General features: G+C 43.3%; 1 protein-coding gene across 4 annotated transcripts in view; it reads left to right on the top strand.

Annotated features, from left to right (window-relative positions):
- The window catches only part of LOC104596511 (uncharacterized), a 49,034-nt gene that overhangs the window by 18,295 nt on the left and 6,719 nt on the right, over nucleotides 1-24,020 (top strand). For 3 of the 4 annotated variants that reach the window (XR_016084214.1, XM_010257716.3, XM_010257708.3), the window contains exon 7: nucleotides 6,519-6,632. Coding sequence is in view for 3 of the 4 variants with exons in the window: in XM_010257716.3 (XP_010256018.1) it covers nucleotides 6,519-6,632 (114 nt within the window). In the remaining variant the exon portion in view is untranslated. The remainder of the gene's footprint in view (nucleotides 1-6,518; nucleotides 6,633-24,020) is intronic. The other variant, XM_010257723.3, reaches the window with a different exon arrangement.

The following is a 24,020-nucleotide window of genomic DNA, read 5'->3' as shown; positions in this document are numbered from 1 at the left end:
GAATTGTGTTGAGCTTTGCTACCGGGGCAAAGGTTTCTTTGTAGTCAATCCCTTCTTTCTGAGTAAACCCCTTTGCCACAAGTCTGGCCTTGTACCTTTCAATGGACCCGTCCTCCCTGTGCTTTACAGTAAACACCCACTTGCACCCAACAGTGGTCTTCCCCTCTGGCAGATCCACTAATTCCCAAGTTCTTGCTTTCATTAGGGCTTTCATCTCTTCATTCATAGCTTCTTTCCACCTTGGATCAGACACGGCCTCTGAGTACCTAGAAGGAACACGCACAGAGGAAAGAGCAGACACAAAGGAGTGATAGGCAGGAGATAAATGTGAGTAAGAAACAAAATCAGCAATGGGGTGCCGGGTGGTGCAAGAGCGGATAGGCTTACGGAGAGCAATAGGAAGATCCAAATCAGAAGTATGAGAGTTGAAATTACCTTGGATTGTAGAGACAGATTGATCCGAGTCCAACTGGTTGCTGTCATGAGGTTGAGGACCCCTTTTTCTTCTGTTGTATGTAAGTATCTCTTTTTGTTGCCTACTGGAGCCTTCAAGAACATCTGCAGCATCAGGAGAGGTAATCGGCACAGTGGGAGCCTCACTGGGTTGACCCAGAATGTCACAACAAGGAGTAGGAGGAGAGGATGGAAGACTCGAGGCAGATAGGGGAACAAAAAAGGAGGGAGAATGAGAATCCTCTTCCATCCCACTAGTCTCCCCCTGAAGAGGATTCTGAGAAGATTGAAAATAGGGTTGAGACTCAAAGAACACCACATCTCTGGTGACATACTTTCTCTTGGAGAAAGGGTCATAACACTTGTAACCCTTTTGTGTAGGAGAGTACCCCAAGAATATTCCCTTTGTAGCCTTAGGATCTAGCTTAGTCTTCTTTGGATCCTTCACATGTATGAAACATATATAGCCAAAGACCCGAGGAGGAAGGGGAAAGTCTGGAAGAGTGGGGCACAAAACAGAGAAAGGGGTTTTCATACCCAACACCTTAGATGGCATCCGATTTATCAGATATGATGCAGAAAGTACAGCTTGAGACCAGTATTGCTTGGGGACTTTGTGTTGGAATAGTAAGGCTCGAGCTGTCTCCAATAGATGTCTATTCTTGCACTCAGCAACTCTATTCTGCTGAGGAGTATAAGCACAGGATGACTGATGTAGTATGCCAGCATCTTCCAGGAATAAGTTCAAGGATTTTTCAAAGTATTCAGCAGCATTGTCTGACCTGAATTGCTTAATCTTCTTATTAAACTGTGTTTCAATCATCTTGCAAAATGCCATGGTTATCCGTGGTACTTCATCCCGTCCTTTTAACAGGTAGATCCATGTACAACGAGAGTAGTGGTCAATAAAACTGATAAAGTACCGGAAGCCATCAAAGGAAACAATGGGTGAAGGGCCCCAGACATCAGAATGAACCAAATCAAAAGGAGCACAAATTTCATTGCTGGAAATTGGATACACAGCTCTACATTGTTTTGACATTTGACATACTTCACAGGTTAGACTCTGACTTGGAATGCCCTTAAACAATTCGGGAAACAACATTTCTAATGAGGAGAAAGACACATGACCTAGCCTAGCATGCCAAAGATGCAGCTTAGCTATTGACTCCACACTTTCCGGATTACTAGCAGCAGATGCTTGTAAGGCTGAGCCGATGTCTGCATCAAGGTAGTAGAGGCCTCCACACTCATGACCACACCCAATCGTTCTCCTTGTCAATCTGTCCTGGAAGACACAATGAGTAGGAAAAAAGGTTATACTACAGTTCAAATTTTTGGTAAGTTTTGAAACAGACAAGAGATTTGAGGTAAGACTGGGAACATGTAAAACTGATTTAAGAGAGAGGTCCTTGCTTAGGTCAACAATTCCCTTTCCAGAGATAGTGGAGAAAGACCCGTCAGCAACTCTCATCTTATCCTGACCAGACAACAAATGATATGAAGAGAATAGGGAAGACATATGTGTCATATGGTCAGTAGCACCGGAATCAATAACCCAAGAAGTAGAGTCAATAGAGCCAGTGGCACTGAAGGCAGAGGCTGTACCTGATCTAGCAAGAGATGTAGAAGCAAAAGAATTATTTCTTAGACGGGCTAATGCCCTACTAAGGATCTCAACCTCACTAGCAGTGAAGCCCAATGTACCAGTTCCAGAGGAATCAACAACCTGTCCCATAGGAGAAGAAGACACTGTTGGTGTATTTTGTGAGTTGTCATCATTGTTGCTGGCGACAAAATTCCCACTTGCCGCAGACCTGTTATCTCTAGAAGAAACATCTCTGGGTATTGAAGACATCTTGACTGCAGCCACTGTGTAGGTGACACTGATTAAGACTAGCCGAAGCAGTTCTGAAGGTTCTGAACCAGTTCTGGAGCAGATCTGATTAGCTGAAATGATCACAGCAGGTTTTGACAGCACTCGACACAGTTTCAGACTTGCCGAGACTGTCACAGTTCTGAAACAGTTCAGTTACAACAGCAAGCAAGGAGTTCTGGGCTGGTAACCGACCTGAAGCTAAGGGTTCTCAACTATTGTGCTATACAGACTCCACTTGAACTTTGAGTACTGCAACTGTAAAGAGAGTGCCCTTCCTTGCGGCCAATACTAGGACTGCTGACATCAGTCCTCAACTAGGGTTCACAGTGCTGAACAATCTGGAGCTGGCAGCTCCCTAGGTAATCTCATAGCAGTGGTGAGGGGTTTCGGACTGATAACCACCCTGAACTTGGAGCTGTTTGCCACATTGCTATGATGGTAGAAGTGTTCACAGTGCTGGTAGAACACTAGATAGACTTCACTTGGGCTGAACCAAAAAACTGCAACAGTTCGGGTACAGTAGTGAGTGAACAGTTCGAGGCTGCAACAGTAGCAAGTGAACAGTGGCTCTGTAGAAGAAGCTAAGTCTGTGCGAGTCTTGCTGGAGCACCGAAGCTGTAACTGTAGAAGTAGCTAAGCCCCTTTCGGCTAGTGCTAGGACTGCTGAAATCAGTCCTCAACTAGGTCTGTCCTACACAGACCTCTCTTAGTAGCCAAATAGCTACTATTTGCTGGAAATAACCTAGTAGGAGATCTACTTCTGGGTCTTACTTTCCTTGAGTCCTACAACCAAGAGAAACCCTAGGTTCGAACTTGCTTTACTCTCTTACACCCCTAGGTCTTCACTACAGCAACCCAGAAAAGGAAGAGAGAAGATGAAAAGACAGCAAGAGAAGAGAGTGTGTGCCGGCTGAAACCAGGAAGAAGCTAATGCTCTGATACCATGAAAGCTAAATTACTGTAGCCGAAGTAACAGAAAAGAGAAGAAGAAGAAGAAGAGATGCAGGAATGTCGAACTCACCTGCTCAGTCGACAGTACTATTATTTATATTATGGTGTAGTACAATGATACAGGAAGTTACTAGAATGCCCCTGATTAGTGATGGGACACCCAGACAACTTAAAACGTTAAACATTAGGCCCATTAACAAAGGCCCAGTACAGGACAACTTAAACTTAAGTATAGGCTAATAAGAACTCTTATCAGCCGAATACTCATACATACAAAGACTTCAATCCAACATCTCTCAAAAGGGGGTAGGCTTACTCTCTTAAAGGCCTCCTTATCAAATCTGCCAGTATACTTTCTTTCAGTATTCTAGAATCCAACCTAAGTTAGAAATCAGATTGAGAAGCTTCAAAGGAACTTTCTTTGGGAAGGTGGTGGAGATAAGAGAAACCATTTAGTCAGCTAGAAACAAGTATGTAGACCTAAAGAGGAAGGCGATTTGGGTATTGGACAGCTTAAAGAGAAAAATTCTTCCTCTCCTAGGAAAATGGCTTTGGAGATTTCCAAAAGGACCCAATGCTCTTTGGACAGCTGTCATCTCAAGTAAATATGGACGAAATACAAACGGGTGGGATTGCAATCTCCATTTGAACAGGATAAAGGCCACAAATCCTTGGAAAGGTATTTGTTCCATTCATACTTCTTTCTTTCCTTTTATAAGTTATAAAGTGGGAAATGGTTCTAAAATTAAATTCTGGAAAGATCTTTGGTGGGGGGGATCTACCCTAGAAGCCTCTTTCCCTAGGCTGTTTAACCTTACCCTTGATCAAGAAGCCACTATTTCTACCTGTCTCCCAAACCAAATTGTCGAGAATTCTTTAAACCTCCACCGCAGAAGACCCCTAAGGGACTCGGAGATTTCTGATTTAATAGCCCTAATTCAAACCCTCAAAGATGCCTACATATCCCCTTCTCATTCTGACACCCGAATATGGACCCTTCACCCAAATGGTGAATTCTCTTCTAAGTCTATGTTCAGGGCTTTGATTGCTGATGAAAAGCATTCCTCTTTTCCTTACAAGAAAATCTGGTGTAGCCACATCCCTTCAAGAATTGGCTTCTTTGTTTGGGAAGCTTGTCTCCAGAAAGTTAATACTTGTGATCTCCTATAGAAAAAACTTTTGGGAAGACGCTCCATATCTCCTCATGTTTGTATTTTATGCCTCAGCGAGGGTGAATCTGCAGATCACATCCTTCTTCACTGCAATTTCACTCAAAGGATATGGTCCCACTTCTTGAAAATGGCAGGTTATAGTTGGGCTTTTCGAAAACACATTATGGACATATTGAATCAATGGCAAGGAACAAGGCTAAGCAAAAGGGGTAAAGTATTTTGGCAATCAGTGCTACATGCAGTGTTGTGGGGTGTTTGGGATGAAAGAAACAACCGCCTCTTTGACAATAAAAGCAGAACCTTGGAGGAATTAATCTCAGATATTACCTACCTTTGCATCCTTTGGACGGTGAATTCAGCTCTGTTCAAAGGACTTTCAGTCAATGATCTTATCAGAAATGTTCACCCTTTTCTGTTTCTTCCTCATCCCAAGCAAACATCCTTGAGGCATCCCGTATCCATCAGTGAAGGAGTGATAACCCTTAATTTTGACGGGTGTGCCTTAGGTAATCCTGGCCTTGTTGGTACTGGAGGTATGGCGAAAGGGGCAATCTATGCTGGACTTTTAGTGGTCCAGTCGGCTGGGCTGACTCCACAAAGGCTGAAGTGATGGCTGCTCTCACCGGAATCAGGATAATAAAAAATTTGGGAATTCAGAATTTGATCATTGCAGGTGATTCAGCAAATACAATAAAATGGTTAAGAGACAAAGAGGGGGGCCCTGGAGACTGAATCATTATCTGACTGAAGCTTGGGATTCTTTGGATTGTTTGAATGTTAATTTAGTTTGGATTCCTAGGGAACACAATCATACTGCATATGGCCTAGTTAAATTTGGTGTGTACTTGGAGCATTTGTATGGCGACAAGCTTCCTCCTTTGTAACTTGTAGGGGTTCTCCCCTTGCTTTGTATATCTCCCCTTGTTCCCCCTCTTTTTCTTAATAAATTCTGGTTAAATTTTCTCAAATATTATTAATTGATGAAACTAATGAATGATTAAATGCAAAATTAAATTTATGGACATTCCTTAAGAGGTTTTAGAATAAGTAGGGCTAAATCAGAATATATGCTTTCTAAATTTAACAACAATAGGAGTTCAAATCAAGGTACATTTAGGATTGGAAATGAAGAGATTACTCGATGCAACTTTTCAATAATCCATTAGAAGGAGAGATTGAGGATGTTGCCCATAGAATTAGAGCAGGATGTGAAAAATGAAGGGGCACCATAGTTTTCAAGGCGCCAAGGCAAACCTAGGTGACAAGAGAGCACTTAGTCGCCTAGGTGCCTGCCTAAGCGTCACTTAATGTTCAGAAAAGGACAGAACAATAAAGAGCTGAGCCCCTGTTTTTGTCATAGAAATATTAGTAAAAGAAGGGGTGTAGCCCTTGTTTTTGTCATGGAAAAAAGAAAGCATGAATATAATCCTTAGAAATGATGAAGAGGAAAGGATGGAGCCCCTGTTTTTGTTCTAGAAGAAGAAAAAGAAGAGGCTCCTCCCTGTTTTTGTTCCAAAAACAAAATAAAAAGAAGGGGCGGAGACCCTGTTTTGTTCCAGGGGTGGAGCCGAGCCTCTGTTTTTGCTCCAGAAGAAAAGAAGGGGCGGAGCCTCTGTTTTTGTTCGAAAAAAAAAAAAGAAAAGAAAAGGAAGAAGGTGGAGCCCCTGTTTTTGTTCCAAAAAAAAAAAAAAAAAGAAGGGGTGGAGCTCCTGTTTTTGTTCCAAAAAAAAAAAGAAGGGACAAAGCCCCTATTTTTGTTCAAAAAAAAGGAGAAGAGAAAAAAGAAAAAAAGGGCCACACCTTTCTTTTTGATTTTTTTTGGCCTTTTGTTTTGTATTTTTGCACTTTGCCTAAAAAAGACACGCACCTCGCCTTGCACCTTGCGCCTCAGGCACAAATTGCCCCTTGCACTTTTAAAACACTGGTTCTCTTTAATGCTGTGTTTTATGTGTCACTTAGATTTGCCATGTGTTTTTAAGAGATTGTTCTCATGCATTATATTAGTGATTTATATAATATCTATGGAGTATGAATTGACATGGTTTTCTTTATGGTAAAATTAGTTGACCCATGTATAGGAGACATCACAACCAAAACATTGAGACAACTACATGTGGATGAGGATGCCGAGGAAAGGTTCCAGGCTGACCTTCAAAAGGCTGTACGCCAAAGTCTTGGTAATGCTATTTTATTCTTGTTATTTGATTTTGCACTTTTACCTATCTGTGTAGATTCTGTAGAATGAGATTCTATATGCAGTTCTCTTTGGGATTTTGTGAGATTCGGCTTAGTTCTTTAGCTGGTTGACTGGTTACACTATTTGATATAGTTTTGCATTTTTCACTCATTCTACCTGTATACTTTAATTTTTGTTTTTGTTTTTAATTGTTAATGAAAAATGTCTCTTTAAAAATGTAAAACTAAAGAAGCCAGTCAATACATGTGCTGACATGCAGACATACACATTGGTGAATGTACATACTAATTTTTGTGATAGGCCAAAACTTAGTATTTTATATTTTTTTATTTCCTCCCTCTCCACCTGTCATAAAGTGTATCATTCTCCATAAGCTTTGGCGTTTGGCTTAATTTGGTAGGTGCTATACTGTCAGCATCTCATCTCTGTACCAGCATGGGAAGAACAAAATAAGAGGATCTTTGATGATAAATGCTTGAGGAAGCAGTGATGAAAACAATCCTGGCATGGATGATGCGTTGGGTCAAAACTTTATCCAGTCTTGCTCATGTATCTTCTGATGATATTGCTTTAAATTGGCAAATCATTGCCAACTCCTCTACAGCAAGATTGAGAATAAGCATCCTTTGACTGCCACCAGCGTTACAGAATGTCAAAATGAACTTTGATGGCTATAGTTTAGGGAAATCAGGTGGTTAAAGTATTAGAGTAATACTTAGATGATTTGATGGGACTGTAATGGCACTCTACTCAGGATCCAGTGCTCATGGAGGTTCAACTAGGGCAGAACTGATTGCATTGTTACATGGGTTTAGATTGCAGGAATCTAAACGACATAAATATAATAGTGGAGGGGAGTTCCAAGGTAGTGTTACATGGTTGAGAAATATTGCCCTGGGAACATGGACATATAGATATTAAGGGAAGTTGGATCATTGGCAGAACCGATGGCCACCTACCAATAGGTCCCTAGATGTGCAAACAAGCATGGCTGATGCCTTAGCCAGCAAGGGTAGACATATCAGATCTATTTTAGGGACAGGTTCCAAGGGGAATCTGATGTATAAAATGTTTTGGGGTAGATAGCATGTGCGTGGCTACAAAGTTTCTTCTTACCATATAAGTTTACCTTAGAATCTGGGTTTGCCAAGCTGTTTTTTCTTCCCTTTACCGTAAAAGTGATTAACATTAAAAGAAACATTGTTATGAATTCCATCCAAGCCCTATTATGCCCAAATTATTAGCTATCACCCAACCTGCCTGTGCCAGAAGGAAAAAAAATCATGTCAAAATGAAAATCAAAGTTATGTGGCTGATTGATTGCCTTTCTTATCTGGAGATGATACACATAAACTTCTTCTTGAAGCAGCACCATTGATAATCACAGTCCCTATAAGGATTCGATGAATGTTTGCATCAATAAAAAAAATTTAAATTGGGATGAAATGGGAATTACTTTCCGGATTCTAGCTTTTAAGTTTCATTATTTTACTGTTTACTGTGATGCATGACACCCTTATCATCAAATAATAAAGGTAACAATATCATATTACAATTTCAGAAAAGTATGCGATGGGGATTGGTCCAGGCATTATAAGATATATTCTCGTAAGAAGAAGGCCAACAAACAGATTCTGATGTGGCATGGGGAAGACTCCTGGGACTTGGATTGATCTGGCCAGCGGTATTTTCGTCATTTTACCAGTCCCATGTGGGCTTGGGCTGTAGCATCATGTTCCTCTAGCTTACTAGTGCTTGTCTTTCAATTTTCAGTTTGTTTGCTTTATTAGATAGAAAGTTGTGTTCTTGTAATTATGGTGAACAGTATTCCGAGCCACACGTCACTCTATAAATAGATGTATTCTCTTCCTTTTAAAGCTAATGAATGAATGAATGAATATTTCTTTAGAGCTCTCTTGCAAGTTTGCTGTATGGAGTGATTCCTACAAACCCTAGTGTGATTCTAAGATCCTTGGAGTGATTCCTTGGGATTTCTGTCTTTCTTTCTCTACCCTTTCTTCTCTCTCTCTCTCTCTCTTGTGGTAGTTTATTCCAGCCCTACTGCACAAGTATGCGACTTTGATTATGTTCAGTGTTCTGTTGCTTAATTTTTTTCCTTTCAAGTAATATATGTTTCTCAAGTACATATATGAAAATTGGTAGAAGTAGTAGGCTACAAAGTGGGGTAATTGCTGACGAAATGTTTAGGAATGCCTCTCGGGGAAAATGCATTTCCGATAAGATATGGGAGCCTGTGGTGGAAAGAATTGAAAGGAAGTTAGCTACTTGGAAGCCAAAATACCTTTTCAAGGGTGGAAAATTAATCTTGTTAAAAAGTGTGCTTTCTTCTTTTCCTACTTACCTTTTATCTTTCTTCCCTATTCCGGCCAGCATAGCCAAGGTTGTAGAAAAGAAAATGAGAGGCTTCCTGTGGCAAGGGTGGAAAGAGGATTTCAAATTCCACTCGGTCAATTGGAACAAAGTGTGCAGACCAGGAAAATTGGGGGGATTAGGGATAAGAAAAGTTAGAACTTTCAACCTGACTTGCCTTGGCAAATGGTACTGGAGATGGAATGAACAATCTACAAGTGAGTGGAGAAGAACCATCTTGGCTAAATACGGTTCAAGGAATCATGGTTGGGAGCTGGGAGAATCCAGCTTGTCCTATGGATGCGCAGTCTGGAGAGGCATTCAAAAATCAGAATCAGATTTCAAGAAAGGAATAAAACTGGTTGCAGGAGATGGAACAAGAATCAGATTTTGGCATGATATCTGGTGTGGCAGCAGACGTCTCAAAGAGAGCTTTCGAACCCTTTTCAAGATATCACACAACAAAGACTGCCTAGTTTCAGAGACATTCTCGCAGGATCAAGGGGCTGGAGTTTGAAGCCCCTTCTTCAGAAGGAATCTAAATGATTGGGAAATAGAGCAATGGCTGGTTTTGATGCTGTAATCTGAAGTGCTATACTCGAAGTAGCAAGGAAGAAAAGAGAATGACAGAAAAGAAGAGAATGTCGAACTGTACTAGCCAGTCGACCAGTTCTTTATTTATAGATGAATATAGTACAAGGTACAAGAAATTACTGGGATGCCCCTGATTAGTGATGGGACACCCAGATGACTTAAACATTAAACAGGATTAGGCCCATTAACACAAGCCCAGTTACAAGATAAGTTAAACATAAGAATGGGCTAATAAGAACTCTTATCAGCCGAACATAACTCTAATATTCTAACACTCCCCCTCAAGCTAAGCATAGATATCAATCATGTTTAGCTTGCCAAGTATGTCCCTGAACTTCGTTGATGCCAGCCCTTTAGTTAATACATCTGCAATCTGCATCTCTGATGGAGTATAAGGCACACAGAGTTCTCCTGAAATAATTCTCTCTCTGACAAAGTGTCGATCAATTTCAATATGTTTTGTCCTGTCATGCTGCACAGGATTGTTGGCAATGTTGATAGCAGCTTTATTATCACAATACAGCTTGAGAGGACCCTCTGTCTTGATACCAAGCTCATTAAGGAGAGTCCTGAGCCATAAGAGTTCAGCAACCCCGTGTGCCATAGCTCGGTATTCTGCTTCTGCACTTGATCTAGCCACAACATTCTGCTTCTTACTACGCCATGTGACTAGGTTTCCTCCTAAGAATGTACAGTAACCTGAGGTTGATTTTCTGTCTCCAACAGACCCAGCCCAATCAGCATCAGTGTAGACTTCAATTTCAAGTCTGCTGTTTTTTCTGAATAAAATTCCTTTCCTTGGGCAAGTCTTCAAGTATCTGAGAATTCTTTCCACTGCTCTCATACGAGGGGTCTTTGGTGAGTGCATGAATTGACTGACAACATGCACTGCATAGGCAATGTCTGGCCGAGTAAGGGATAAGTATATCAGTTTTCCTACCAACTTTTGGTACCTTTCCTTATCACAGTATTCCTCACCCATTGATTCTTGTAATCCATGGCTTGGTTCTATTGGAGTGTCTGCTGGCCTGCACCCCATCATGCCTGTTTCCTCTAGGAGATCTAGCACATACTTTCTTTGACATATGTAGATTCCTTCTCTTGATCTAGCAACTTCAATTCCAAGAAAGTATCTCAGATTTCCCAGGTCTTTGATCTCAAATTCTGAAGCTAAGAACTCCTTCAGCCTCTTCATCTCTCTCACATCATTTCCAGTAATCACCATATCATCCACATACACAATGAGTGCTGTAAGTTTGTCATCTTGTCTCCTTGTAAACAATGTATGATCTGCACTGCTCTGAGTGTACCCTACTTTCTTCATGGCCAAACAAAGTCTCTCAAACCATGCCCGGGGAGATTGCTTCAAACCATATAATGCTTTCCTTAGTTTACATACCTTCTTTCCAACATCATATCCAGGTGGGGGTTCCATGAATACCTCTTCATGAAGATCACCATTTAGGAAGGCATTCTTCACATGCAGTTGATGAAGTTCCCAAGAGAATTTTGCTGCTAGTGACAGTAGAACCCTGATTGTGTTGAGCTTTGCTACTGGGGCAAAGGTTTCCTTGTAGTCAATTCCTTCCTTTTGTGTAAACCCCTTTGCCACGAGTCTGGCCTTGTACCTCTCAACTGACCCATCTTCCCTGTGCTTTACTGTGAATACCCACTTGCACCCAACAGTGCCTTTCCCTTCTGGCAGGTCCACCAATTCTCATGTCCTTGCTCTCATTAGGGCTTTCATCTCCTCATTCATGGCTTCTTTCCACCTTGGATTAGATGCCGCCTTTGAATACCTGGAAGGGACACTTACAGAGGAAAGAGCAGACACAAAGGAATGATAGGCAGGGGATAAGTGTGAGTAAAAAACATAATCGGCTATGGGATGCCGAGTGGTACAAGAACGAACAGGCTTACGGAGAGCAATAGGAAGATCCAAATCTGAATTGAGTGAATCAGAATTACCTTGGATTGCAGAGACAGATTGATCTGAGTTCAACTGGTTGCAATCATGAGGTTGAGGGGCCTTCTTCCTTCTACTGTATGTAAGTATCTCTTTCTCTTGTTTACTGGAACCTTCAGAAGTATCAGCCGAATCTGGAGAAGCAACTGGCACAGTGGAAGTCTCACTAGGTTGACCCGGAATGTTATAGCTAGTAGTAGTGGAAGGTGCTGAAATGGGAACAAAAAAGAAGGGAGAATGAGAATCCTCTTCCAACCCACTACTCTCCCCCTGAAGAGGATTCTGAGAAGACCCGAAATAGGGTTGAAACTCAAAAAAGACTACATCCCTGGTGACATATTTTTTCTTGGAGATAGGATCATAACACTTATACCCCTTCTGTGTAGGAGAGTACCCCAAAAATATTCCCTTTGTAGCCTTAGGATCCAGCTTGGTCTTCTTTGGATCTTTCACATGTATGAAGCATGTACAACCAAAAACCCGCGGGGGAAGAGGAAATTCTGGAAGAGTGGGACACAAAATAGAGAAAGGGGTCTTCATACCCAGTACCTTAGATGGCATCCGATTTATCAGGTATGATGTAGTGAGAACAGCTTGAGACCAATATTGCTTGGGCACATTGTGCTGGAAAAGAAGGGCTCGAGCTGTCTCCAATAGATGTCTGTTCTTGCGCTCAGCGACCCCATTTTGCTGAGGGGTGTAAGCACACGATGATTGATGTAACATGCCTGCATCTTCCATGAATGAGTTCAGGGATCTTTCAAAGTATTCAGCTGCATTGTCTGAACGGAATTGCTTGATCTTTTTATCAAATTGTGTTTCAACCATCTTGCAAAACATCATAGTTATCCGGGGAACTTCTTCACGTCCTTTCAACAGATAAATCCAAGTGCACCGAGAATAATGGTCAATAAAACTGATGAAGTAACGGAAGCCATCAATGGAAACAATGGGTGAAGGACCCCAAACATCAGAATGAACCAAGTCAAAAGGGGCTTGAATTTCATTACTAGAAATTGGATACATTGATCTACATTGTTTTGACATTTGACACACATCACAAATTAAACTCTGACTCGAAATGCCCTTACATAATTTGGGAAACAACATTGTTAAGGAAGAAAAGGACAAATGACCTAGCCTAGCATGCCACAAGTGCAGCCTAGCTATTGACTCCACACTCTCCGGACTAGTAGTAGAAGCTTGCATGGCTGAGCTGACATCTTCATCAAAGTAGTAGAGGCCCCCATACTCATGACCACTCCCAATCGTTCTCCTCGTCAATCTGTCCTGGAAGACACAATGAGAAGGAAAGAAAGTTATATTGCAGTTCAAGTTTTTTGTAAGCTTTGAAACAGACAACAGATTTGAGGTAAGACTAGGAACATGTAGGACTGATTTAAGAGAGAGATCCTTGCTTAGGTCAACCACCCCCTTTCCAGAGATGGTGGAGAGGGACCCATCGGCTACTCTCATCTTATCCTGGCTAGACAACAAATGATATGCGGAGAATAAGGAGGACATATGTCATATGGTCAGTGGCTCCGGAATCAATCACCCAAGAGGTAGAATTAATGGAACTAGATGCACTAAATGCAGAGGCTGTACCTGATTTGGCAAGAGAGGTGGAAGCTAAAGAATTGTTCTTCAGACGGGCTAATGCCCGACTGAGAACCTCTACCTCACTAGCTGTGAAGCCCAAAGTACTTGGTCCAGAGGAGTCGGCAGCCTGCCTTGCGGTGGAAGATGACACTGTCTGAATACTCTGTGAGTTGTCACTACTGTTGTTGGTGGCAAGATTCCCACTTGCTGTGTGGCCCTTCTGTTGCCTTTTGTCCTTTCTCAGAGCAGTTGGCTTCAGATGAGGGTACAGGACCCAACATTTCTCCTTTGTGTGTTTCTCACCACCACAATGTGTACACTTGAGGGACTTCTTGTCTGAAAATCTATTCCCCTTAGTGGAGACTAAGGCTGAATGTTCTCCAGGTTGTTCTGTTGACTGTGTCTGGGAGTCAATTTGCATCTCCTTTCTCCTTACTTCTTCATTCCTCACCAGGTAGTAGACATGGTGAAGCTCAGGTAATTCATCTCTCCCTAGAATCTGTGACCTTATACCTTCATATACAGGGTCAAGACCCGCCAGAAACTTGAAGGCTCTGCCCTCCTCAATCTGCTTATCATGCCTCCCCTTATCATTAGCATTTTCCCAATCCAAAATCAAATGGTGGTCAAGCTCTTCCCAGAGGCCTTCCAGTGTTGCAAAGTAGGTTGCCACGGACATGTCTCCTTGCCTTAGGGCTGCAATGTCTTGGTTCAGCCTGTAAATTCTAGCATTGTTCTTTTTTTGGCCATATGTCTTAGATACTTTCTCCCAAATTTTAGCAGCTGTGGGGAAGTGATGAACAGTTCTGGCCACCCTAGGAGTCATAGAGGCCAGCAACCAAGACATGACTGTGGCATTTTCCTTACGCCACACGGTGTATTCAGGACTGCCAATTTCTGGTTGTTTCTTGTCTCCATCCAAATAGCCTGTGAGGTCACGAGAGGTAATGAACAGCATTGCTGAGACAGACTACTCTCTGAAGTTATACTCATCTAGCAGCACACTTGTAATCTGCAAGCTGTGCAGATTAGGGTTTTCCAGGTTTGAGGACCTTGTAACAAGTCTGTTATCTCTAGAGGAAACTTCACCGGATAGTGAGGACATCTTGACTTCAGTCCAAGAGTTGTTCACAGTGCTGTAGGTGATTCTGTTTAGGACTGGCCGAAGTGGTCACAGTGTTCACCGTGCTGGTAGAAGTGTTCACAGTTCGGGTACTGCGCAGTGCTGTTTAGGACTGGCCGAAGTAGCAAGTACAGGGCTGTAACTGAACCAGTTCACAGTGCTAGTAACTGAAGTTACTTCAGTTAGGGCTTGTTGTGCAACTTGAAGTAACTGTGCAGTGCAGTAACTGAAGTTCACAAAGTAGGACTGATAACCGACCTGAAGAGAATCTGTAACTGAAGTTACCACAGTTCTGCCCAAGTCTTGCTGGAGCACGAAGCTGCAACTGTAGAGGAAGCTCTCCCTCTTTCGGCTAGTGCTAGGACTGCTGAAAACAGTCCTCAACTAGGTCTGTCCTGTACAGACCTCTCTTAGTAGCCCAATAGCTACTATTTGCTGGAGATAATCTAGTAGGACATCTACTTCTGGGTCTTACTTCTCTTGAGTCCTACAACCAAGAGAAACCCTAGGTTCGAACTTGCTTTACTCTCTTACACTCCTAGGTCTTCACTGCAGCAACCCAGAAAAGGAAAAGAGAAGATGAAAAGACAGCAAGAGAAGAGAGTGCGCCTGCTGAAACTAGGAAGGAGCTAATGCTCTGATACCATGTAATCTGAAGTGCTATACTCGAAGTAGCAAGGAAGAAAAGAGAATGACAGAAAAGAAGAGAATGTCGAACTGTACTAGCCAGTCGACCAGTTCTTTATTTATAGATGAATATAGTACAAGGTACAAGAAATTACTGGGATGCCCCTGATTAGTGATGGGACACCCAGATGACTTAAACATTAAACAGGATTAGGCCCATTAACACAAGCCCAGTTACAAGATAAGTTAAACATAAGAATGGGCTAATAAGAACTCTTATCAGCCGAACATAACTCTAATATTCTAACAGATGCATCTTCTGAGTACTATCAGGTTGGACAGTTCAAGACATGACAAAAGAGTTTGGGCGTGGGAGAACTCGGATTCTTTCTCAGTAAATCTTTCTACAACAGACTTTGCTCTGAAGAGGGGACTAGCTTTCCTTCGAATAAAGTTTGGAAAACTGCAACCCCACCTAAGTTGCCTTTTTCACATGGGTAGCTTCTCTAGGAAAATATTTGACTCCTGAGAACCTGACAAAAAGAGGAAGACTGATGGAACCTAGCAAGTGTTTAATGTGTGGAGAAAGCTTTAAAGATGTAGTGATACAGTGGACCAGACATGATGTTCCTTGTTTATGTGGTCCCATAAGTTCAGTTTTTATTTCTTATTTCTTGCATTTATGCTTGCTTACTTGTACTATTGTAGGTAGCAGGGCATTTTTGTCCTTTTACCTAATGTTATGTTGAACATATAAATAATACTGCCTTGGACGGCAGTAAGTGATTTTTAGCCCATCACTCTCTTGCTCTTCCTCTGCTCTCTCTTTCTTTTTTCTGTCTTCCTCTTCTCCTCTTCTCTTCTCTCTTCTTCTTTGATTTCTGTTTTGTTTTGTACCCAGAAGTTCTGCTAACTGCAGTAACTTCAAGTTGGTATCAGAGCAGGTTTAGGTCTGCTCGTGATTCTCATGTAGGCTCTTCCCAGCTGGCTACATGAGAGTTAAATAGGGCTGGAGTTCTAGTTCTGTTCGTGGCCTGATTCTTGGAGATTGGTGGAGTTCGAAGCCTTGCCTAGGACGTTTCTGTTCTTGGAGTTTGCCCAGCAGTCAAGAAGAATCAGAGAAAAGTTTTTGAGGTGAGATTTAGGGTTTAAATCTCAGTTTGAAGGTGCCACCCAAAAATTTCTGGGTAGTTTTCTTTCTCCTTAACCCTCCAAAGGACTATTATTGAAGGGTGTTCTCTTCTGAAATCTCTGAGAGGTGCAGCTACCTTTTGGAGTTTACTGGACTGATTAGGGTTCTAAAGGTTGCTCTTTTCTGAAACCTCCGAAAGTGCGGCTGTTTTTTGGAGTTCACTGGACTGATTAGGGTTTCTGATATCTCTGAGCAGTGTGCGAACTGATTAGGGTTTCTGATACCTCTGAGCAGTGTGCCCATTTTTTTCCGAAGTTTTTCCTGGACCGAATAGTTGCTTCTCCTCTATTCTATCTATTTTTTGTTTCAGAAGGGGAGCCGAGTGTGGTTTTGTTCTTCTTTGTGTTGGTTTCAGTATGGAGTTCTTTGGGGGTGAACAGAAACCTACTGGAGAGGGTGCTGAAAGGGCTGTTAGTATGACTGATAACAACCATTTCCAGGTTACCACAATCAGATTTGATGGAAGTTAACAATCTGAAGTAGGGGGAGAAACCCATATCAATTTATTACTCCACTCTGAAATCCCTATGGCATGAGATAGATCACCTTGAAACAACCGAGTGGGAGAGTAATAAAGATGCAGCAACCTTTAACAAGTTGGTTGAAAGAAATAGAGTTTTTGAATTTCTTGTGGGTCTGAATTCTGATTTTGACATTGTTAGACAACAGCTTTTCACTAAGGAAAACGTTACCTTGTCTCAAGCCTACTCTCTAGTACATAGTGAAGAGAGTAGCTTTTCACTAAGGAAAACGTTACCTTGTCTCAAGCCTACTCTCTAGTACATAGTGAAGAGAGGAGGAGGAAGGTTATGTTTCAAAATTCTCAGACGGAAGTGGCATTAGCAGCTGCAAGACACAAGTATAGTGGTAAGAGGGAGAAAGAGATGAAGAATGAAGGAAAGAAGGGTGTGTTTTGTGAGTATTGCAAGAAACCTAGGCACACAAAAGACACCTGTTGGAAGCTTCACCCGAATCTTGTACCGAAAAGACTCAGGAATCAGAAAGGGAATGCAAATGCTGCTGTTACATCAGATGGTTCTTCCCATCAAGGGTCTCGATCCATTTCTTTAGAGGCCATTGCTGCATTTAGGGCAGCATCGACTCAGTTGGAGAATGAACTCGGCTTCAGTCAGTGCACAACCCGTTTGAACAGTCTTTTTGGCCTTGCATTGGGAATATCTCCCCATGAAATAAAGTACACAAATACAGAGATATTCCCAATGCAAGGTTGTAAAGACTGTTCGAACGGGCCTTGCACTGATTGAAGCCGATCTCTTGGAGAATGAAGCTGGGCTTGCAGGATCATCTCAGTCTGTCTCTACTACTATTGCACCTCCTTCATCCACATCAGCATTTGCTCACTCAGGTACAAGAGCCATTGCTTTTCATGCCACTACTCCAGGTAACACTAACCCTATTTGAATTATAGACTTTGGTGCATCAGATCATATGACAAGTTTGTCTTCATTATTTACTTCTTACAACTTGTCTTCAGGCAGGGATAAAGTATCCATAGTTGATGGCTCCCTTGTTCCCATTTCTGGCAAGGGAAATATCAGAATCTTTGATGCCATTACTTTATCCTCAATTTTGCATGTATCTAAGCTTAGCACTAATCTACTTTCATTCAGTAGCCTTGCAAAAAGCCAAAATTGCTCAATAACCTTCTTTCTTGACCATTGTATTTTCCAGGATCTGGTGACAAGAAAGGTGATTGGGACTGGCCATGAGATGAATGGAATCTACCTGCTTGAGCACCCTTGGAAGTGATAAAGGAGTTGCGAAGTCTTTTGTTTCTCAGTCTGAGTCAAATTATGCTTTAGCATAATTGTTTAGGTGATTTGTCTTTTGGGTCTTTGAAAAACTTGTTTCTTACTTTGTTTAAGTCAGTCCGGATGTCCTTTTTGAAGCATAAGAGTTGTGAACTTGCAAAACATTGTAGATCTTCATATTTTTTGAGTAATAAAAGAAGCAATACTCCTTTTGAAATTGTGCATATTGATGTATGGGGGCCATATCATATTACTGCTAGGGGGGGTACAAGTATTTCTTATTGTTTGTTGATGATTACTCTCACTTCTCATGGGTTTATCTTATGCGTTCTCGAGATGAGGTTCTTACCTTAACCCGTGCCTTCCATCAAATGGTTCTCACTCAATTTGAAGTTAGAATCAAAATTTTCAGATCTGATAATGCCAAAGAATATTTCACTAAACATCTGAATTCATATCTTCTTGAGTATGGGGTTGTTCATCAAAGTACTTGTCCTCGTATACCTCAGCAAAATGGGGTAGCTGAGAGGAAAAATAGGCATATCTTGGAAGTTGCAAGAAGTATTATGCTGAATTCTCATGTTTCCATTCGTTTTTTTTTTTTTTTTTTGGGGGGGGGGGGTGTGCTATTAATACAACTGTGTACCTCATCAACCGAATCCCTTCCCGTGTTCTGGATATGAAAACTCCTTTTTCATTGTCGTATCCTAAGAAAGATTTGTACACCATCCCTCTTAAAGTTTTTTGGGTGTACTTGTTTTGTTCAAATTATAGGACCCCATCGTTCTAAGTTTGATCATAAAGCTACTAAATGTATATTTCTTGGCTATGCACAGAATCAAAAGGGATATTTCTACTATGATGCTAGTTCTGGTTCTCGGTTTGTATCCATGGATGTTACCTTTTTTGAGGATGTCCCCTATTACCCAGGTGTTTCTTATCAAGGGGAGAATAATGAGAAGGATTGTCCCTGTCCTGGAGTTCCTTTACCTATCCCTATTCTTGAAGGAGAATTGTGTAATGCTAGTTCAGGTGTTTCTTATCAGTCTAGGCCAGTTCCTCTCTCCTATGCGGTTCCAGATTCAAGTACTTCTCCCCCCTTGCCTGTTGATGCATTACCCTTATCTTTTGATCCTCTACCCCCTCTAGATGATCTTGACCTTCCCATTGCAGTCCGCAAGGGAAAGCGTCGGTGCACTTCATCTACTACTCATGCATATCTCAGTTTATCACCTATGGTCATCTTTCTCCATCCTATAGGTCCTTCTTGGCATCTATCTCTGCTATACCTATTCCTAGATCTCTACAGGAAGCTCTTGCAATACCTGAGCGGATGAATGCAATGGAAGAAAAGATGGGTGTTCTCATTAAAAATAAGACTTGTGAGCTAATTGACAAGCCAGAAGGAAAAAAACCATTTGGGTGTTCACTGTGAAGCATAATGCAGATGGCACAGTTGAGAGGTATAAAGCTCGGCTGGTGGCAAAGGGGTATACTCAGACTTATGGCATTGACTACCTTGAAGCCTTTGCACCTGTTGCCAAGATGAATACTATTAGAGTTCTACTATCCCTTGTAGAAAATTTCTCCTAGCCTCTGTTTCAACTCGATGTCAAGAATGTTTTCCTTAATGGAGACTTGCAGGAAGGGATGTATATGGACCTACTTCTTGGTTTTTATGATGTTGCTATAGGGAATAAAGTTTGCAAATTGCAAAAGGCTTTATATGGTTTAAAGCAATCTCCAAGAGCCTGGTTGGACAGATTTAGATTGGCTCTTGAAAGGTTTGGCTATGTACACGCCCACTCCAATCATACTCTTTTCATTAAGAGAAATGGTGCTTCTCTCACCCTTCTTGCAGTGTATGTTGATGACATTGTTGTGACTGGTTGTGATGTTGATGAGATTGATTCTCTCAAACAATTCTTTCATGCGGAATTTGAAGTGAAAGACCTTGGTGATCTACGCTATTTCTTGGGAATTGAAGTGGCCCGCTCTAGACATGGTATCTTTATTTCCCGGAGGAAATATGTCCTCGATTTTCTTGAGGACACTGGGAAACTAGGGGTTAAACCCGTAAACACACCCATTGAGCTTAATCATAAGATAAGTGCTGAAAGGGGTGAGCCTCTTGAAGACAAAGCAATGTACATCTCTTATGCTGTCAGTGTGGTCAGCCAATACATGCATTCTCCTCGAACCACTCATCTATTGGCTGTGGAAAGAATCTTTGCTTACTTGAAGAAATGTCTAGGTTGGGGAATACTTTTTAAAAATAATGGTCATACGAAAATTGAGGTGTATACTGATGCTGATTGGGCTGGCTGTGTTGATGATAGAAGATTGACTTTTGGATATTGTGCTTTTGTTGGAGGTAACCTTGTGTCATGGCGTAGTAAGAAGCAGAATGTTGTTGCCCATTCAAGTGCTAAGGCAGAATGCAGGTCCATGGCCCATGGTGTGGCTGAAGTGTTATGGCTGAGATCTCTTATCGAGGAACTAGGGATTGAGTATGAGAAACCGTTGAGGTTGTATTATGATAACCAAGTTGCTATCAATATTGCTCATAATCCCATCCAGCATGACAGAATTAAACATATTGAGGTCGACCGTCATTTCATCCGCGAGAAAGTTGCTTCTCAAGATGTTTGTTTGTCCTATGTCGCCTCTGATATGTTGTTATGGGCCCGCGCGTAGGATCTCGTCACGGGTCGGTCCACCGGGAGAGACTCCTGTCTTCCCTTACCCTTGCCCTTGCGTACAAACTCTATTGTGGCAATCATGTGGGTGATTTGTCCAAGAGATCACCCGAACTCTCCTAACACCTTTCTTGGTTGAAAACTGAATGCCTTTACTTCAATTTGTAGCTCCTTAAATAGGAGATTACAGAAGGAACTCTTTGTTGGATTCGGCTAGGCTAGGTAATCCAATTTAACTCAAACTCCTAATTACCTACTCCTAATGGTAACACAACTCTTACTTAAGATAAGATAAGATAAGATAGGATAAGGGATGAGGAATGGAGTAGCTGGCGGCGAGCTGGCGAGCAGAGCTGATGTGGCAAGATAAGTGTGGACCCACCCTGATGAGCTGTCGTGTGGGCCCCGCCCTACTGCTGCTCCCGAGCGGCGCGCGTGTCTCACAGTGCTGTTGCCGTGCGGCACGTGCTGCTGCCAGGCGGTGCGTGCTGCACGCTGCCAGGCAGTGTGTGCCGCTGCCTATGACTGCGCCGCAGTGTGCTACCGGGCAGTGTGTCCATAACATCACACCCCTCCTGGACCACAAGCTTGTCCTCAAGCTCGAGTTTGGGGTAGGCGCTGTGAAGATCGGTCCAGGGGATCCAGGTGGCCTTAGCTGATGGTAAGCCGTCCCATTCCACTAGAACCTCGAAGGTACCCTGATAGATGCGCAACCGTACAAGAGCCCGAGGTAGGAGGATGGGTCTGCCGTCCTTTAGAGGTGGTAGAGGAGGCACTTGGTCTGGGGGAGTCCTTGTAAAAGGCTTCAGGAGGGACACCTGGAAGATATCATGGATTCTGCTGTGCTCTGGTAGCTCTAGTTGATAGGCAACCTTCCCGATCTGCTTGAGAACCTTGAAGGGTCCGTAAATTTTTGGGGCTAGCTTGTGGGGCCCTCGATGCCTGAGGGAGAGCTGCCGGTAGGGTTGGAGCCTCAACCAAACGAACTGTCCCGGCTCGAAGGTGACTTCGCGGTGGTGTTGATCGTAGGCATGCTTCATGCACGCCTGTGCCTGCTGTAGGCACAAGGAGACTTCGGTCAGGAGGGCGTCACGATCTTGGAGGCTGCGATCTACTTCTTCCAGCCGTGTTGAGCCTGGTTTGTACGATAGGAGACGGGGAGGGTCTCGGCCATATACCACCCGGAAGGGAGTCATGCCAAGGGAGGAGTGGTAGGACGTGTTATAACAATATTCGGCCCACGGAAGGCACTCCACCTAGCGTCTGGGCTGGTCTCCCACAAGACAGTGGAGGTACATCTCTATTGTCCAGTTCACCACCTCTGTTTGGCCGTCCGTCTGTGGATGGTAGGCGGAGGAGAAGGCGAGGTCTGTTCCCTGCAGTTGGAAGAGCTCCTTCCAGAAGGTGTTGGTAAAGATCGGGTCCCTGTCACTTACAATGGACTCGGGTAGCCCATGTAATCGGAAGATGTGACCGAAGAAGGCGTGGGCCACTGAGACCGCGCTGTAGGGGTGAGATAAGGAAAGGAAATGGGCATACTTTGAGAAGCGGTCCACCACTACAAATATCACCGATTTCCCTCCCACCTTGGGTAAGCCTTCGATGAAGTCCATGGAAATATCTACCCAGATCTGAGTGGGGAGGGCGAGGGGTCGGAGAAGGCCTACTGGGTGCAAGTTTTCCCACTTCTGCTGCTGGCATGTTGAACAGTTCTGGATGAAGTCCCATACCGAAGCCTTCATGCCCTGCCAGTGGAAATCTGCATGGATGCGGTGCAGTGTCTTCTAGATACCCTCATGCGTGGCATTGTGTATGCTGGAGATAACGGAGGGAATTAAGGGGTAGTCGGTTGGAAGATAAATTCGGCCCTTGTACAGTACCAACTCATCCTGTATGCTCCAATTGGAGTTGGTTGTTCCCGCCTGTATTGTCTTGAGCAGATCGCTCCATTCGGGTGACTGTGGCAGTTCATTCCGAATGTCTTCCAGCTGGGAGGCTCGGGGCTGTGAGATTGCATGGAGTAGCATGTCGTCTTCGTGACGGGACAAGGCATCTGCGGCACGGTTCAAGGCCCCAGCCTTGTAGTCTACCCGGAAGTTGAATCCAAGGAGTTTGCTGACCCAATGCTGCTGTGGCGAGGTGGTGAGCCGTTGTTCCAGCAGATATTTGAGGCTGTAATGGTCCGTCTTGACTATGAAAGATCTGCCCCATAGGTACGGCCTCCAGTGCTGCACTGCCTTAGCTAGGCCAATAAGTTCTCGTTCGTAGGCGGGCAACTTAAGGTGGCGGTCGGCCAGCTTGCGGCTAAAAAAGGCGATTGGGTGCCCTTGTTGCTGTAGTATCGTGCCTATGCCGGTGCCGGAGGCGTCACACTCCACTGTGAACTCAAGATCAAAATTTGGCAACTGTAGAACTGGTGTGGAGGAGAGGGCTTCTCTTAATTTTACAAAGGCTGCTTCAGCTGTACCGTCCCAGAGGAAGGCGTTTTTCTTGAGCAGACTTGTTAGCGGGGCTGCCAGCAGTCCGTAATTGTGAACGAACTTGCGATAGCAGCCGATCAGTCCTAGGAAACCACGGAGGGCCTTGGCGGATTGCGGTCTGGGCCATTCTTTGATGGTCTGAATCTTGGAGTCATCCACAGTGACCCCTTGACCGCTAATCACATGTCCTAAGTAAAGGACCTACCTTCCCCAAAGGAGCATTTTGACCGTTTGAGGAAGAGCTGATGTTGCTGCAGGAGTTCAAGAACAATTCGCAGATGCTGCACGTGCTCTACCCAAGATTTGCTATAGACTAGGATGTCATCGAAAAATACCAAGACAAATCTGCGGAGATGGGAGTGAAACACCTCGTTCATCAGGGCCTGGAATGTGGATGGCGCGTTGCTAAGACCGAAGGGTATGACCAGGAACTCGAAGTAGTCTTGGTGTGTTCTGAAGGCCGTTTTCTCTACATCTTCTGGGGTCATTCGGATCTGGAAGTATCCTGATCGGAGGTCTAGCTTGGAGAAGTACTGTGCTCCATGGAGTTCGTCTAACAGCTCATCTACGACTGGGATGGGAAACTTATCCTTGACCGTCCGGCTGTTAAGCTCTCTGTAATCCACACAGAATCTCCAAGTCCTGTCTTGCTTGGGCACCAAGAGAACTGGGGAGGAGAAGGGGGAGCGGCTGGGGCGGATGATCCCTTGCTGTAACATGTCTGCGCACTGCCTTTCTATTTCATCTTTCTGTCGATGTGGGTAGCGGTAGGGCCTGACAACAACGGGATCTGATCCGGTTATCAGAGGGATTCGGTGGTCACAAGCTCTGGGAGGGGGAAGCCCCTTGGGCTCCTTGAATACTGCAGAGAAGTCAGTAAGGAGCCTTTCCATATCTGTTGCGCGTGAGTCCCCACCTTGGAGTGTATGTAGCTGCGTCCTTG

This window comes from Nelumbo nucifera, chromosome 3, assembly GCF_055504915.1.
Source record: "Nelumbo nucifera cultivar China Antique chromosome 3, China Antique-T2T, whole genome shotgun sequence".
NCBI classification, from domain to species: Eukaryota; Viridiplantae; Streptophyta; class Magnoliopsida; order Proteales; family Nelumbonaceae; genus Nelumbo; species Nelumbo nucifera.
The sequence above is the reverse complement of the archived record's forward strand: the minus strand, read 5'-3'. Positions and strand labels throughout refer to the sequence as shown.